Source organism: Diadema antillarum, unplaced genomic scaffold (genome assembly GCF_040938485.1).
Source record: "Diadema antillarum isolate AM-2024a unplaced genomic scaffold, OU_Dant_1.0 scf00000024, whole genome shotgun sequence".
Taxonomy (NCBI): domain Eukaryota; kingdom Metazoa; phylum Echinodermata; class Echinoidea; order Diadematoida; family Diadematidae; genus Diadema; species Diadema antillarum.
In genome coordinates this window covers 2,462,793-2,482,170 of record NW_027270913.1, presented here as the reverse complement: position 1 = coordinate 2,482,170, position 19,378 = coordinate 2,462,793, and the positions used below count along the sequence as shown (strand labels likewise).

At 38.8% G+C, this 19,378-nt stretch overlaps 1 protein-coding gene across 1 annotated transcript in view; it reads right to left on the bottom strand.

The window, feature by feature from the left end:
• The window catches only part of LOC139733329 (uncharacterized), a 65,481-nt gene extending 47,927 nt beyond the window's left edge, over nt 1–17,554 (bottom strand). Inside the window, exons 1-2 of the mRNA XM_071644170.1 lie at nt 16,738–17,554; nt 6,872–6,959 (exon numbers count right to left, since the gene is read on the bottom strand). Of these exons, the coding sequence (XP_071500271.1) occupies nt 6,872–6,959; nt 16,738–16,837 (188 nt within the window). The 5' untranslated portion in view covers nt 16,838–17,554. The remainder of the gene's footprint in view (nt 1–6,871; nt 6,960–16,737) is intronic.
• Nucleotides 17,555–19,378: the final 1,824 nt, after the last annotated feature.

The window sequence follows — 19,378 nt, the reverse complement described above, 5'->3', positions numbered from 1 at the left end:
CATAAAAGAAGACAATCTTCCCTGACTATTAAGACTAGATAGTTTTAGTCAAATATACAAGGTTATGAATGCCTTGGAATGGTTCTAAGCTGATCGAGGATATAGTTCTTGTCTGTTTCCTGCTCTCTGAAGAGCACTTTGCTGGTTTCCACAAAAGCGAACCACTGAACAAACTGTGAAGGGTATAAGGCAAATTAGAATTTCTCCAAACTTCCAGGGTTGCAAATATGTGACCAAGTGACTGTCCTGAACTTCTGTCTTCAGGTCCAATTCCTTCGAAATTTGATAAACGGGACCTTCCAAAAAAGAGTACTGTTCCCACAGCCAATCGATGTGCTGACAGAAAGGCTGCTTTTGTACCACAAAAGCAAAAGTGCTATACCTCCTGACGATCATGGACCTGGGCAAAAAATTTGATTACTAGTGAGTTGATACCGTACCTCCGAACAGTTCGTACCGGCAAAAAATGTCTCCCTGTTCCCAACATTCTCCCCCATTTTCTACTCTCTCCCTCATACCCTATCCCACCCCTTCCATCATCTCAAAATACCGACGATGAGCTTGGTAACAAATTCATGCAATTTAAAATAATTTTCTAAAATTTTGCGAACAAGAAGAAAGACTGAAGCATGCAGCATGTTGTAAGTACTGTTGCAGGTTTTTCCATGCTGTTCTCACTCTAAAGTAGCATGAGAATATGCTAACACTTTCAAACACTCGACATTATACGTGTTAGCATGGCAGTATTTTGGAACGGTTGATAGTGTGGTAGTTGTGCATGGAATTTCAGGAGGTACATGTGCACTATCCTATGAATTAAAGGATTCTTATCTCCAGCATTTGATGAAATGCTATTATATATAAGGAATAAGTGCTGGTTTTGTGCTTTCCAAGACATGGACATGAGGGCACAATTGACCACTATAAGTCGAGCTCTTCCTTTTTAAGAATATTGAAAAGTTCTGTGGGAATGACACCAATAACCAGCACAACACACGTAACCCTCCTCAACTTTTATCTAAAAGCATGTAACAGATTCATCCACTTTTCTCTGTGTGGCACTCACAGAAGGAAACCACACTCATGTGGCTGACATTGTGAATCGTCTCGCTCTTGAATTTATCTTGTTCCATGGGAACCTGACACAAAACTGAGCAAATGTTAAACAGAAACTTGTTGTCTCTGAACTCTGACACACAGAAGTTCTGTTTTATCTGTTCATGAAAGATATAGCTGAAGGTAAGTAACTCACATGACCTGTGATTCAGAAAAGTCTTGGGGCTTCAAGTTCCCACATATACAATGTAAGATAACCTGAAAAGGTTCAAGGTTTCTGGCAACTTTAATAGTTGACAACGTTGATCTTTTCTTGTGATCAATCCCAAAATCGATATTTGGCAGAGAGAAGCCACAATGATATGAATAGCAAAATATATTTTAATGAAAAATGGACTTGGAACCTCCTGCCAGCAAATTTGTCAGTATATGTTTTGCCTTGAGAATCACAACATATTTTTTTTTTCTTTCTAAACAGTCTATATACTGTAAAGAGGGTATCACATGGTCTTAACATGGGTTCCACCATTCTCAAAACAAACTTTGACAACATTGAATGATGACTACCCCACCCCTATCCCATTTTCAAGCACATTGCTTGCACTGCATGTCGCAACTGCATAATCTCAGTAAATGTACATGTGTATTGGGCAGCAACCATGTATCTCTCAAATCATATCAATTGGTGTAAAAGGTACTTCAGAGCATTTTCCATCATTGCTAAATATGTCAAATCCAAACAAAGTGACTAATAGACTGAAATGGTCAGACTCGTTTTACATGCCTGTTTAATAGTCTTTTCACGGTGTCTACAAGGTGCAATTTGAGCCAACATTACACATATTTTATCAGTGTAACATGAGGCTCGTATCGAATCTAATGGCACTTAGAAGCCTACGGAGTCACTCGCGTATATTTTTGTCTCAAATGTAACAATGATCAGGTAAGCAGTATAAGTGATGCTCCGTTCTTATATTTGGTTTCTGTCATCGACGGACATTTATCTAACCTCTCAACAGGCGAAGGGTATTAGATATCAGCACTTGGCGGCAAAGGTATTGCAAATCGAAAGTTGCATTGCATGTCTCACCTTGTGGCAGAACGCCGGATAGGAGGGAATGGTGAATTTAGATGGATTTAGGATATAGCCACTCACAAACTTTGTTATCACTAGCGACATGTGCATTAAACAAACCATGCAAATGCAGAGACCACAGGCTCCGTCTCTCCAACCACCTCACGTGTCAGAGTAATTAATGTCTAGCAGGTACTTCCACTGGGAGTATTAGGAAGTGTCATAGGAAGGAGAACAACTACACAAAGGGCTCTCTCAAAGAGAATATTTGCCTGCCAAATATGATATGCACTCTTAATCTGCATGCATGGCAAGCATACTGCGATTACCAGCAAAAAACATGCAATTCATAACGCCCGACCTTGAGTGTAGCCTATGTGCAAATAGTGCAATGAAACCTCATCTTAATTTACCATCAAATACTAGTACCTTACTTCTCACCCCCCCCCCCCCCCTCCTGTGGTACCCTGCCTAGTTATCACACTTATGCAATTTCAAAGAAAGATTGCTGCATTCATACATTTTCCTGGAATTCCCTCATCTCTCAAGGAAAATGGAGAAAGGAAAGCATGAAAATCCTTGGAAATTGACAAATAGGCCTATTGGCTGCATTTATCAACTTTCCCATGTTTGAAATGCATTTCAATCCTTTTAGATCACACTTGTTGTTGCATTTAACAACTCTATCATATGAGTCGATTGGGGGTGCCTTGTCCCTGTGCAGTTCCATTGCGCACCGATGTCGTTGGCAGTGGTTGGTGTGGGCAGGTCTGAGAACAGTGTTTCAAAACGACTAGCATTTATCGACTCTACAAACAAGCAGACAATCACAATTTTACAAGATCACACTCCTTTCCGTGTTTCAGAAACGCACTTCTAACCCCATAATCAAAACAGCTTCATGTTAATCAACTGCCCAATACTCCCTGAAAGTTGTTTGGAACCCTTAATTCTACACCAAAAGTGAGTTGATAAATGCACCCATAATTGAACGAAACAGTTGACTTCAATAGAGCAGGACATTACAACAGCCAAACACAGAATTTGTGAAAGTAGTAATAGTTCTGTGAGTTTTGAAGAACTTGATCGGATGCAACACACAGCTAACAGAGTAATTATGCTATCCAATTTTGCTGATAATATTCAGATCGCAACTTTGATAAAAAAAAGAATGCCCAGCCAGAAATATGCCCACACGCAATCAGCCAGAATGGCTGCACTTTCCTGGAGTTTATTTAGTTGGTCCAAGCAGGCAGGCAGGAAACCCTGCGTTGGAGGAAGTATTCACTTCCTGATTTTTTTCCCCATTAATCCAGTTGTTTCGTGTTCAGAAAACGGTCTATGTGCGGCAGAGTTCAAGAAGAGATAGACAAGCCATGCACATGATTTAGGCTTTTACACTTGCACATATAACAGGTTGTAAAATGAGACAGTTTTGTTTGTAGCTTGTGCTCTGACAGTGCAGTCAGACACATGTGACATTGGCTCTTATAGAAAGGCTAGTCTTGGTCCAAGGTCACAGAGAGTACAATCTTGGTCTTTAAATGCTGTGCAACATCCAATGTGATTTGCCCGCACAGTGTGATTACTGTGTTTTAAATACACAAAATGACAACAGACGCAGGATGAATGGCATAATCCTTGACAATTCTCTACAGCTCAATGTTTCACAATTTCTCTTGCCTACTGTCACTAACTGTATGCGAGACTCTACAAAACCCTTCACTTGATTTGAGCAGAATATATTCTCCGCTGTTCAGGGAGACCAAACTCCCATTTCTTCAAGAATATTTCATGTTTATTTGACCAGCCTAGCTCCCATGACAGGCCACATGGCTCTGATTCTCTCTTTTCACAGTGTCCTTACCTACCCTGTATCTTCCAAATCAGGATTAGTCTCTCCAGTTTATAGCAAAGACATGAAAATCACAATGAACAAAAGAATCTCATGGATCTATGTACGTATCATGTTGGGACATTTCCAATCCAATTTCTATATTCATAGGATTGAAAACAGCAGTGTCATGTGATTTTTATGATACTAGCACTACGGAAATGTTGTTCAAGGGCCAAAGAATGCTGATGTAAAGTACAGTGTGGATAAAACACTGTGATACATGTCAATGTTCAATTATGCAGTGAAATCTACGTGTGCATGAATGTCCTTACTGACCTCTGCCTCGGCAGGCACAATATGGACAGTCCTTTCATACCATCTTTGTCCTAACGACCTTGGGCGAGTTTGATATTGAGACAACTCAATTGGTCTTTGCAACCATATATGTCAGGAAGATATATCCAATGTTTGTGGTAAATGTCCTGCGTATCAATCACACACGTTGTCTGATTGATTCCTCTGTATAGAAGGGGGCATTCCATCTCAAATCCTTTGCAACCTGCAAATGCACTAAATTGGCTCTTTTATGTGTCCTTTCTGGTTCATGCAGGGGGCACAATATTTTCCCTGTAAAGGCTAGTCTCACAATGTGCAGTTCACAGACACACACCTCCAAACTAACTATTGCCATGAAAGTTTGCTGCACAGAATAGGCCTGATAGACATATAATTCTATACTCTCAACAAAATCATTGGAAGAGGAGCAGCCAGGAAGATTAAACTGTCATGTGACTTTCATGAAGGGATGTAGCAAAAAGAGCCCTGCACAGGTAGATGTTCTTGCTGGAACTCTCAAAGTGGGTCTGAACTGTAGACTCTTCAGAGCTACCAGTGCACTTCACTCACCGGTGAACTTGTCAAGAGGACAGACAGCCCTGAAATGCCCCCAAAAGAATTCATTTGTTAACATGTGTCCATATCGTAATAGTCTTGGCCCATCTTGGGATGTTCCTGTGCTTTTTCATGGCCACTAAAAACTCATTGCAGGACACTGAAATGACTAGCCTTTTAATTCTGCGCCAAAAACAACGCTCAGTTTACCGGTATATCAGAACATACTCTACGTGGGTCATGATGATGTAGCTCTAAATGAGGAACTACATTATTACTATTAAAAAAAAAAAAAAAAAAAAAAAAATCTGAGATCAGAATGGCTAGAAGTTCCTCTTTGCAAACAAAACATTCTGATAGAAAATATGACATGATGCACTGCATACCACTATTAAAGGACAAGTTCACCTTCATAAACATAAGGATTGAGAGAATGTAGCAATATTAGTAGAACACATCATTGAAAGTTTGAGGAAAATCAGACAATCCGTTCAAAAGTTATGAATTTTTGAAGTTTTTGTGCAGTAACCGCTGGATGAGAAGACTACTGCAGTGTATGAATAACTTAGATGTCACATGCGTACAACAATATAAGGAAAATATAAAGAGAATTTCACTAAATTCCATCTTTTGAAAAAAGTACACATTCCCCTGACTCGTTACTGACAAAATGTCATGGGTAATATTATTCCCCCTGCCTTTAGAAAGAGGCAAGTCAAGTGCTCTTTTATTATGCGAAAAAAGTGAAAATATGTTGAATTTTCTTTTACATTTTCTTTATACTGTTGTACACATATGACTCACAAGCTGTAGTAGTCTCCTCATCCAGAGGTTCCAACACAAAAATTTTGAAAATTCATAACTTTTGCATCGATTGTCCAATTTTCCTCAAACTTTCACTGATGTGTTCTACTAATATTGTTGCATTCTCTCAATCCTTATGTTTATGAAGGTGAACTTGTCCTTTAAAAATGCACAGACAGCCAATCAAAACAAAACAAAAAGAAAAGAAAAAAGGCGAGGGTGTTCATGCAGGATTTTCTTTGAATGAATCCAGAGGACTCAAATAGGTCCAATGTGTGAAGTTCACAATTAGAGCTAACTGTTAGACCAGACATATTTGCTGGGCATGAAACTTTTAAGAATTGGAACTGAAACCGTTTTTTTTTTGCGGCATGAAATTTTTGCAATCTACCACTGGCATTCAATGCATTGTGTAGCCAAAACCTTTCGCGTGAGTTTTACTTTTTTAGATCCTGGCTCCTCACGATATTCGTGAAAGTTTCATGCCCGCAAAAAAAATTTCTGGTTTTACAGTAATCATCAGGTTTGCTCTACTGGTGCGAAAGCCTTCCAATATCAGACTCAAAGATGCATGATTCTCCCATGCAGTATGTCTGCATGCACATCACCTTCCACTTCCTTTTCTCGGGTCATTGCGAACATTAATGTGACCGCTCCAGTGATCCTGGGAGCAGGGGTTGATAAGAAGACATGGAACACAATGAAGCCGGCAGCAACAACAGGTGTGCAATGACATTGTAGAATGTGGTGCAAATAAACGATAAGTGTTTTCAGCATTCCTCTCTTCCTGATAAGTCATTCTCTCTTCTCACAGTTGATTGCTGAAGGAAGGATCATTACCATTATCACCACAACCACCACCACCATCATCATACAACTACACAACAAATAATGTACATAGGTCTACAACCCTATAACTGCCTACACACATGGGACATATGATGACACAACTTAATTGTACTAACAGCCAACCCACCAGCATGTCATTTTACAACCAAAAAAAATTCTCTCACCAACAAACATACACCTAAAACAAAATGAAATAAGACAAAGCAAGATAAAACAAAACAAAACAACACAAAACAAAACAACACAAAACAAATTAAAATGGGAAAGAAAGTTGTGAGAGAAGAGCAGGAACAGAAACCTCAACGTGAATAAGACGGAATATGATGAGGTTAGAGGCTAAGGGTTCGAAGGTCACTTACTGGCATGTCACCTCCCCGCCATCAGGATTGGGTATGCAGGTTCCATCGTGGAAACATGGGTTAGGGTTGCAGGATGTACTGCCAGTTCCTGTGTGGGAGGGAGAAGATTGAGAATTCACACATGTAGGCCTATGTAGTACAGTTTATCATCACACATGTTGCTCTCATTGAGAAGGTATTCTATCACTGTGCACTCTTGTGGTTGAACATCGTGTACAAAAGAAGAAAAAAACATACATTGGAACATGTTGCATGCATTATGGTGCTTTGACATGTTCATATGTATGTCTGCAAATTGATGATATAGGACAGGAAAAACAGCCAAGTAAGGGCAAAACTAGAAATAGATTAAATGTTAAATGGTCACTTTAAATGCCTCAATCAATCTAATTTGTTCCATATAATCAGACAATTATACTTAATGAGAACAGATTACATGTAGGCCCTACTTGTCTTTATCATTGCAAGCATACATCTCAAACACACAACTATATAATGGCAAATGTGCTACTTGTAATTACACCAATTAATGTACAATGTAGCATCTGTATGCATGGTGGCCCATAAGACAAAAGAAACTGTTTTTTTTAAGTACTGTACAGCCCCAGTCATTAATTTAGCTGTGAAGTTTGACAATGCCTCTACTGCATCCTGCTAAGCACAGTTCAGCTGACATTAAAGCCACGCGTATGACCCTGTCACTTTCACTTTCCAGGCTTTGTTAGAAGTATACACAATCCCATCACAAAGACTACCATAGTTTCTACAAACATAACAGGACATTTGCAAATCTTACCCCTTTCATGCCAAACCGGGCAAATACGTTTTATGCATACATGTACAATTGTAGGTCATTTATATTTTCAGATGTGCAACTGTTCAACACACAGTGTATTCTTTTCCTCCACCTAATGAACGAAAAGACCTCATTATTTTTAATCTTTTCTCCCTCATGATCATGGCACAGGGTGATTAAGTTTTCTTTCTTATTCTCAAGGAGCGCTATAACTAAAATATAGACATAGAAATATAAACATATTTTCATCCTGTGCTTTCTAAAATTTTTCAGACCATAATAGAAGCTCCTGGTGCTGGGTGTATTGTACCAGGTTGCCCTGATGATGTGTCTTGCTGAATATGCTGCTCTCATGATAGAGAGACTGAAAGCTATAGGTGCACATCTCAGCTGGGTAACCCTTACCAATACCACCTTTCCTCCCAGAAGCCTTCCTGACCCCGCCTTACCACCACCCCACCATCTTCTCACCAGGTGTTTGAGGAGGGTCAACCTAGGCAACGGTAACTCTAGGTCAGCGGAAGAGTTTGGGGGCTTTTTTTATCTGCTTTGCTTGTGTTACACTTTACAAAGTTATTCATCTTTCTGTCAAAGACAATAGCTTGAAATCATTATTGTAGGAAGGGGCAACTACCCATCCAGCCCGAAAGCTTTAAGGGAGTATAGCTGCCTCCCCTCCCCCTCCCCCTCCCCCATAAGGAAGGCAAACAGAAAAGGAAGGTATAATTTCACACATTTACGATATATGTACAAGTGTAACATGCCTTGCCAAAGAAGTCGTTTCACCTGAAAACTGGCTGTCCTTCGAAATAAGACACTCACCCATTAACGGAGCCAATAGGGATACAATAACTCAATCCTCGGATACATCTGTATATCATAAGGAGACTTGCTGTGCTCACATTTAACATACAATGTAGCCTACATGCACACTCATGTACACTTGGACAAGCTCTTGTAATGGACAATGATGTGTGTATTTTTATGCATGACGATGTTATATCAACAGCATAAAGAAGCGACAATTGTTTCGGCAACTCATCTTCAATACTCTATATGAATTCTTGCATTCTCCTTTATTTGCACAAGGAAACAGTGTCTTGATGATAATATTAAAATCATTACACCTAAACCTACAAAGAGGTGGAATGGTGGACACGTCAATGATGGATGTAGGGAAATTGAAAGACAATATATGGAAGCTGATTATCATATTTAAAAAACTTCATGGAATCCCATGGTTCTGAGTGGCATGAAAAGCATGGCAGTTTCCTGCACCACCTTTATTCACTAACAACTTGAGTAGAAGCTACAGTGCACTCATCAAATAAAACAAGTACAGCTGTATGTTTCATTGCAATCCGACATAACTAATTATTATGATTACACCTTAAGTACATGTAGATCTACAAGTGTATAAGCTTCATAGGCTCCGCAAACACTCATCGTAGTGGTACAGGAATTCTCGCTTAAGTTCGTACACACATTCCTGAAGTGAAGACAACTAACATGTCTGGGACACATCAAGTTTCCTTCCTTTGGGGATTTTTTTTTCCTTTCTTCCTTTCTCCATCAGAAACTACACTTGATATTGCATCCTGCAAATCACTGCTCATATGCACACAGTTCCTGGTAGGAAATATCGCAATTTACATTGTAAGCACTCACTGTACATGCAGCACAAGAAATCTTGGCCGTTGGCTTGTCAATGGCGTGTCTGCTGTCTGGGGTTACAATGCGCTTCATTACACTATACAGCTATGTACAATGATGAGGTACAAAGACATGTGTGTATGTATCATTCTGTTTTTGCAATGGACTAGACTCGACACAAAGGTCATAATATGATCTATGGGCATTTAATGCCCAAATTATGCTATTAACACTCTGAGATTTCACTTTTCCTTTTGATTGTTAAAGTATTACAATGTATGTACAGTTACTATAGAGGATATGAAACTTCTAACATTGTAACTTGTGACGGTTGTTAATGATTATTCACTTAAATACATTGTACCCATTCATACGACTGTTAATCACAATAAAATGGCAAGTAGCTACTTCATTGTGTACACATATAAAACTTGGCTGTTTATGAAGTTGGTATGCACAGTACACAGTCTGAATTACCATTTCAGTAACAGAAACATCATTTACATGTAGGCCTCTGCTCTTCAATCCAGATTACATACAGTGAGATAGTGAGGTCAAGATTAAAACTTGCACATTGATTCTTTTACATCATACAGCTTGTATTCAATGACCATATTGGACTGCTGTTGTTTTCGTCTCCAAGATACTTGGGTAAAAAAGAAGACACAATGATTACGTGGTTGCCACTATTCAATTGAACTTGGACCTCAAATATGCACAATTTCTGACAATGCATGTACAATGTATGACCTTTAATATTGTTGGTCTTATGACAATCTTTTGACACAGCTTGGTCCTTTCCTTTAGTCTCACTGTGCAGACCCAGCTTCAAATTCTTTTCATCACCTTTCAAGCAATCCTTATTGTGGTATCACCTTTATACAATACCAGAGGCGGCTAGGGTGCATTAGTCTTCTTCAGTACTTTTCCTGCCCATACAAATGAGGCTTACGTTAAATGATAAACGTGACTGATACTCCTGCTTAGTCCAGAGGTTATCATTGCAACATTGCAATTATTTCTTTCCATATCTAAAACAAAACAAAACAAACCAGGTCAGCTGAGACTACTACTGTTTTTGTACAGAAAAGAATATGGTGAACTTAGTATAACTGGGCATGGTTGTGCAATTTGCATCCTTTTATGACGACACGGCCCACCGACACCCTTCAGGGGAGGAATGACAATAGAGTCGTACTTCAGGACGGTTTCGGGGACAGTGCATCAGGACAAAGAGTGATGGAGCTAAGTAAACACACCCAAAGATGAGGAGAGTGCAGGTTGTCGGGCAAATAGGAACTCATGCTGACAATTAGGAGCCTCTACTTGGTCAAGAATTTCTAAATGATCGCTGTGTCCTTAGTCCAGAGAGGAGTGTGGGAGAAATGGAAAGAAAAACACAGAAAACAAATACATGGACTGCAGCTCTGATTTAGGAAGAAATATCTCCAGCAGAGAATTGTTGACAATAAAATACCTTTCTTTATTGCTAGACAACTGTGCATACCTGCAAGAACAGTATTACAGAGCACAATGCTAAATATCAAACATTCTTTGGCTTTGATTCCCTACTGTATTCAAATCATGTGATGCAAATACTAGAATATAATCCTTCACATTGATTCTCATGCCATGAATCAGTGAAATCTCTACAGTACTCATGATAAAGATAATATGACTGGCAAAAGTCTCTTATCATAAACCATACCTGTTAATATCTGTTCTTTATCTACCCGTACTTATTTAGAGACAGCTGCTACCCTCCTTTACATGAGTTCATACAGTGTATACAATTGATCACTGCTACACATTTACTATGAATCCATCTCTCTACATCTTTAGATGACATTGAAAGAAGGATATGATTATGAATTATTTCATTCTGTGGGCCATCATCCATTATGACACTGATTCTAGCAAAAGGTACACAGATACAGTACGGTGTATGAAAACAAGTTGTGAACAAAATTTAGAACGGAGATGAGAGTTACAATAATGTACACTGTACATGTGTACAGTGTATATCATGAACAACAAGTGACAAATCTTGTAGTACTGTATGTGTTGTACCAATGAATCAGACTGCAATGTAACAATCTACATAACTACAGCAGCCTCTAGTTGTGACTTGTACAATAGCTGCAGACTTTATTTTCAACTATTTTCTTTATGAGATGATCAACAATGATGCTGCTGGTGTGGATATATCTCAATTTTTGCAAATCTTGCCAAGTATAGGGTGCACTATTAAAATCGGATGTTCAAAACAACAACAAAACAGCATTCACTAACTGAATAGGGAAACTATGGATAAAATATCACAGGCATCATATGGGTTGAAAGTGCCGTTTTTATACACTTTGTACCTCTTGGCTACACACAGAACAGTGAGTTACAGAGACACTTCTGTTTGGTGTTTTACCTTTCTATTGCTTTTTTTTTTTTGCTGATTATTAGTATTTCACAAGATTTGCACAGGGTAGAGGAAGATGTCTTCTCTTATTTGTCCCCATGTAGGTCATATTTTTTGTTTCTTTCTATTGTAGAATTTAAGAAGGCCTCATATTGTCATTAACTGCTCTTTTTTATTCTTTAATTGGCAAAATATTTTGCTATCAAATTTTCTTTCTCAAATTAGTGTAGCAATTTTTTTTATTACTTTTAGGTGTGATTCTGTGCAAATTCAAGAAATCCTATCCATTTTCATTTATTTTTCATCAATGTTGGTTTATACACAGTAAAATTCAGAATTAAACGAATGTAAGGAGGGGAAAAAAATCATGTTTTTGGCAGCAAAATTACCAAGCAGTACTAGACAGTTTAATAGGTTGCCAGAGGTACAATGTAGGCAGGTCCATAGATGTATGTTTTGTATACTATGGCATTAAACTGACTTTGTGAAATGAGTAACAGCTTGTTGTTGTGAGATCTGTGACATTGCTGCAGTTGTGCAAGGCTTTAACATTTCAGGAGCAGCAGTTGAGTCATTTTATTGTGCTGCTGAAGAAAACATGAAAACACAGATAAGATTGCACTGCACTGCTAATGTCCCGACAAGGCCAGGCTATCAGCACCCGACCAATGATTATCACTCTCTCTTTGTGATAATTTGTTCAAATTTGTGTCAACACCATTACATTGTATGTAGAACTAATTGATGAAGTAAAGCCGATGTTTCACCTGCAAAAGCAAGGGATGGCTGAACATGCTCAATACAGTTGTAAAGAAGCACTGAGTTTCTGATGTCTTCTGACCACAGTAAGAAAGTTCTAGCAGTCCAATGACAAGCACGACAAGTGTACATCAGCTAGTTACAAGGTTGACAAGTACTGCAATGTCAGACAGACAGAACTTTTAGTTGAAATGTAACAACCACAGGCAGATAGCTGAGTCAACCAGTATACAATTCTCCAATTAATAATCACTTATCAACAATACATTCATAACATCTGTTCCTACAAGAAACAAAGGAAGCAAACTTCAGATCTGAACTGACTAGGTCAGCATGGCATTGTGGGCATGCTGCCACTATTGTCACCCATTGATTTCTGGGAGGTACACCTCCAACAGCTGCGAAGGCAAAAGTTCATCCTGGGCTACAATGCTGTTGAAAAAGGAAAAATCAATTCTTTGCTAGTTTTTGAAATGGCAAATGAACATACACTTGTGCCACATACTCTCATAACTTGCAAAACTTGTATCTGGTACTGTTAAAAGCAGGTACAAGAAGCAGAGAATACTCCAAATAAATCCTTCAGTGCTCTGGACAATCAAAACTAAGACAAGTGCTGACTCAATAGCATACAGTGCACTATGAAAATATTTCATCATTAGGCCATTTAACAAGCACTCAAATGTTTTAGAGTGTTCTACAACACCATCAAAAGTATTCCTTGTTTATCTTTTGAGGGAAAAAATATATACACTGTACACCATTTACATGTGTACTCAATTTCAGTATGGCTTTAGAATTAAAGATCAACAAGGAATGACTGAAACATAAAATACCCTACTGCTACCTTGCAAGTGGTCATATTGAATCTCTAGCAAAATCTTCTACAAACACAACCTAGTAGTATTCAATCAGTTTTTCAAAGACAAACAAAATACATGTACACTATACACTGTAAAGGTATAATGCCTTGCTTTCAATGAGTTAATACAGCTTTCAGTAAAACTTGTCCCAAGTATATGAAATGTAGATACTGTAATAAACCTCAAAATCTTTGTTTACTTCAAGACTTTTTTGTACAATTTCATTGAGGGACATGTTCAAGGCATTAGCACTGTGTGCTATTTTTAGTGAATGGTTACCCATCCCCCCCCCAAAAAAAAAGAGAGAAAAATACACTGTCATTCCACAGGTTAACGGTACAACTGTCAAATCTTTCTATGTGTACATGGTTGTATGCTTGTACCCATTTCATTATCAGTACCTTTAACATACAATGTACATGTATATTTCATAGCTTAAAGTGTTCCTTCAAAGATCCGGATTAAAAATCTGAAAATCTTTCCAGTTATCAAATGTTGCTTTGTATGAACAGTCTGAGAAGAAAAGTAGTTCTAAAGGCATTTACAGGCACCGATTCTTTTCATGTTAAGACTTCTTTTCAAGTGAGGACCTAGAATATATTCGATGCTGAATTTTGGGGTTGGAAATTTTTTTGGGAAATCTCAAGAAAGAGGGGCTGCTGCCTCCGAAAACAGAGAGTCAGCCTGGGTGGAGCAAGGGCTGAGCATCGAGTCTCAAATGTCACCAGGGGGATGAAATGCTATCCACTAGTCCATTGTCGGCAACCCTACGGATAGGTTCTTGTGTTTGTCTTTGCCCTAACTGCCATCTTGGCCCATGCACTGCAGGAATGTGTGTCTGAAACTGCTGCAGAGACCTACATATATTATACAGTTTTACCCACTTTCAGTGGAAGTGCTAGCTGCTGTGAAACAGACTTCAGCACAGATTCGGGACAAGTGGGCCACGGGAATGGTGAAGACTTTCTCTAGACACTGATGTGTAGGACTATGGCATTATTTTGCACAGACTGCTTTTTTCCCAACAAAAACAAACATGTTAGGTTCTAATCCCATAAATTAGGAAAGCAATAAATAAAGAGTATTATTGGAAAACAAGGAAATTCCATTCATGACTTCAGTTGAGACAATTGTGATTAAAGCTGCTAAGTAGATGATACAATATATTCTTAATCATAATTTCAAGAATATTCGCAGTTATGTTACTAATACAATTGAGGTTTCACTTTCCAAAAACTCTTTATTTTGCTCAAGAATGAACTAACTTAAAAATGTTTGAAATTGGCGCTTAGCCCATTTTCCGATGAAACTCTTGAAATATAAAAACAGGGTGGAGAAGAGTCGAGAGAGACTTTACAGAGAAGTTAGAGAAGATACTCATGAAGTAAGAAACAACTGTCTTGTAGGAGTTTTATGAAAAGCAATGAGAAGAGGGTGAAATTACAATATTTTCATTATCAAATACAAAATGTGATCTAATATTTGATCACTATTATCACCAGTGGTGTGCTGAAAAGAATCTCGGGACAAAATCAAACCAATACGTTAGTAAGGGTTTGACCTTTGCCCTTTCTCTGTAATCAGTGGAAAGATTAGGAGTATACATTGTACATATACACTTTGTACAACTGTGTGTACAGTATATAATAGAAAGTAAAGCACCCACCAGATTTTCCACCCCATAAAAACTTCAAGATATTAAAGCATATAAATGCTGCTCATGCTAAAACAAGTTGAAAAGGCACAAATAAAACTTTTGACTATCCCATCAGGTCTCTTATACTTTACAGACATGTTGTGATTACGCATAGGCTAAATTTCATGGCAGTGCCTTGGGTCAAACATGATATTGTGTACAAATAAACTAAATGACAAGGGCAGTCAGCTGTTTTCTTCTTTACACTAATTAGCTTAGCTGCTAGGGTGAATGAGTGAAACTAGGAGGACACAGACAGATAAAAAGAGGGAGACAGAGATCTTTAATCATGGCTGTTATGGACAGGACAACACAACGCTACGGAGTGAGATTAAGTCATTAGATCCTTCAGATATCCAAACAAGATGGCATCTCACTGTCTTATCAGTTCATTATGCAATTAAGATGTTCCACTCTTCCCCCTTTTATTTTCCACCCTGGCACTGTGGATGGTTCCCACACCAATTACAATTGATTTATTGCCCTCCAGACCTTTGTTCTCCATGCAGTAAAGTAGGACTGTATGACATTATAACAAAACACATGCTACCTAGGACTGTAAGACATTAAAACAAAACATGTTACATATCTTTGATAGGCAAAAGAACACACTCATATGTCAAACACTGGAAAGTGAAGATTTGGCTGAATCAAGGCAAGCTGCATTCATGTGGGTTCACATCTTGCAAAATATGCACGAGGCAGATATATTGTATCAAAACACTTTGACAAGTATACATTTACACAGCCTTACAATTGAATGCTTCACATATATCTGAATTTTTATAGTTGGTCAGCATGTTTTATTCTAAGCTTCATCCTACCAAATACATTTAAATATATATAGAGCAATACTTCAAGAACATACACATTGTACAGGCCCTACTTACTCGAGTTCTCTTTCTGTGCAAGGAGCCATATTAACAAAGCATCATAATGAGATAATTGCCAATAAATTTCCTTCATACTTGGTTGCTGCAAAAGCTGGGCACATACAGTACATGATTATATTACCCAGAACACTAGCAAAGTATATAGCATGTGCAAAAACAGTCTGTCATAGATGTCTAGAATATATAATGTCAATGAATGGACTAAAGTTATAATGTGCTAACTATGCAGGCACTGGGCATGCTGGGTGGTTTGTTTAAACAGTGACAAAAGAAAATGACAGATTAATTTACTCTGCAAAAACAGTGTCCTTGTGATTGGATTTCTCTATGTAAAATTGTCAATTTCCATAAACTTTAAACAGAAACTTTAAATGTTTTTAGTTCCGTCTAAACGCAGTTTAAGAGGCGGTACAGCACCATGTACACGTCCTGGATCCCGAGTACTGGAAACTGGTATCAGTTTAGCCAGCGAGACCACTGTACACAATCTACTGTATCTTGGCTGTTGGCCTACTACAGTAATCCCGTTCAACACAACGTGCCAAATCCAATTCATTCCACAGGTTTAGAACTTTCCCTAACCAATATGATGACATACAATCCATACTCTTGATGATTCATTGCAATATACAGACTTATCACAGGAAATCCTTTCAAATAAGTTCTGCAAAAGTTGTTGAGTGAAACTAAGAGAAGATGAGATCAAACTACTCCAAATACTGAGACTACGTTTAACTAGTGGAGCCACGCACCTCCCCACAGCATCCAAACTCTTCTACGAGGGCAAACTTACCAACGGCGCAGCGGTTCGTCAAAGTTACAGCAACTACCAGCAGAAATAATCCAGTACTTCTATTAATTAGAGAATTTCCTGATCCAGTATGCCACCTCATCTTCGGATCCACGCGTTATAACAATCCAAAAGAACCACGATCATGAGTAAACCATCATTTGATCTCTGTTTTTCGAAAGCAACATACGACCTGGTGATATATACCACGAGTTGATTCCGCCGAGTCGGCTTCCGTGCGGTTTAGTAGTCCAATTGAGGTAGCGAGCGATCACCACCACTGGCTGGCTATGCACTTGTTCCTCGCATGGGCCTCAACGTCATTCGCTATATTACGTATACCCTTTCTTTTGTGTACCAAAAAGTTGGTTGTGTGTGTGGAGGCAGCTCGGTCGTGTGGCTGTGCGAGAGGCGCACGCCACTCGATAGTATTCCTCCGCGTTGTCAACTTGTTGAACAAAAACTTTTGTGTCGCACTATTGTTCCGCACGAAATCGGTCCCATTCTGATGCAAATGTCACCATTTTAAACGCACGCTCTGTCCACAGCAAACAAAAGCCGTGGTCAAGCAGAAGTAAGAGGTGTTCAGTGGGGCCGAGGGGCGAATTGCGTTCGAGTTTTAGAAGCTTCAGAAACGAAAAAACCACCAGTGATGGTAGTGATTCAGACTGGATGCTACCGCAACATCTACTTGTAGACTAACCCCAAGCGACAGTAACTCTTCTCATATTTCTCGTACAGAACTGCTCTCTTTGAAGAATGTCTTGGGGTCTTTTCCTTCTTTCTTATCAGGTATTAGTTGACTCCAAAGGTCAACCGAAGCACCGTTCGCACACGTAACAGGGGTCTCGTACAAAAAAATTTTATGATATACGTACGTCGCTTGTGTCAACGTGGGGCAGGGTGGTGTCTGACTTGTGGCGGAGCGACGTTAGATTCCCCTGAGGAATAGCAATGTAGGAGGAAAAGATGGTCGCGTGTACCAGAAATCACCAACGCCCTGTCTACCGCGGGCTATCGTAGGGGTAACACGCGCCCGAAGTGAGGCAGTATGGGGATGAGGTGTTTCCAGCTATGTTGTGTGCGCGTGAATATTATCGGGGCAAACGACCAGAAAAATTCTCGGGCTGTGAGCCCTGGTGGTAAATGGGCGGCGCCTTGGTTTGCTTGTTCAAACCTTTGATATTGCTCTTGAAGAATGTCTCGACCAAATCTTGTGCACGTGCAGTGGTTTGGTGTAAGAGCTCAGCATTTCAGCTGATCCAATACACTGGACAAAATCGTAGCAACACTTGTATTTATTCTAGAAATTTGAGATTCGGAAACTGGCTATAAGTATTATTGTTTTTATGAATTGAATTCGACGTCCTTCAGTTATCCAAACACTATAAAATACACACACAGGCGCAAGCAACACAATCCTGTAGGAAATGAAACATAACGAAAGTTATGACTGTAAAAATAAAATATAAACTAAAAACGGGCCCATAATATACTGTGTAAGGGTTCTGTATAGTTGGATCTTTTTGATATGCATTTAAATAAAGACGTCATTCCAACCATTTTCCGTCTTTCTCGTATCTTTTTGCCATACTGTTCTCTCCTATATCATTGTATGACACACTGGCCATTGCACTCAATCCTGTATGGTCGGTTAGTTTCCGAAACTAAGAGCCGTATAGCTAGCCTTTGCGGCGAATGTCATTGTGAGTGCTATATATGTTTCATTCAAATCGAATTTCAGGAAATGACGACTCTGTTGTGAATACGAAAGTTTCAGTCGGGGATTTTCTTAAGTTTCCTGCTCTTGTGTTTGCGCAAACAGCAAACAGGAAACGAAATATGTCCTCGCGGATTTTTCTGCATCATGCCCGTGTCACATATCAATGAGACTGCTATAGTTGTATAGCTGAATATTAATAACTTTTTTTTCTCACTTTTCCGGCACATGTTGGGCAACAATAACATCTCAGATTTCGCTTTGAGTTTTAATTCATGGCACTGTTGATTCGTGAGTAAGTTTTATTTTCCATTGCGTGTGATTGGATAGGCCTATACCTGAACACTGTGGCAGATATATACGCGCTTATAACATAAATTCTTTCGTGAGTCGGCGTGTTTGTGCGAGGAGGAATTTCGTCGCAGCATTTTGGGGGTATCGTTGCTTAAAGGGATCGTATAGTTTTTGTTGAGACCTAATTTCAGGTTTCTAACATTTTTTGGTGAGATAATGAGAAACCTCTTATGAAATATGAACGAGCATGTAATTCTATGAGGAATTCAACGTTTATTTGATGAAAATTGGTTTTGAAATGGCTGAGATATCCAAAAAAAGAGCGATTTTAAATCAAAAAGTGTGGGACACGCACTTTATACGATCGCTTTGTTTTACTTTGTTTTTGGATGTTTCAGCCATTCCAAACCCGATTTTCATCAAATAAACTTTGAATTCCTCTTAAATATATCATAAGTGTTTTCTTGGTATCTCGCAAAAAGTGAAAAACCCAATTCTCATCTCCACCTGTACTGTACCATCCCTTTAAGTGGTGACCATTAATAAAAGACTCTGAATCGTAATAAGCAAGACCTGGGTCCAGTGTGTTCGTCGTGAGACGAGATGTTTTACCTACAATAGTACAATGCT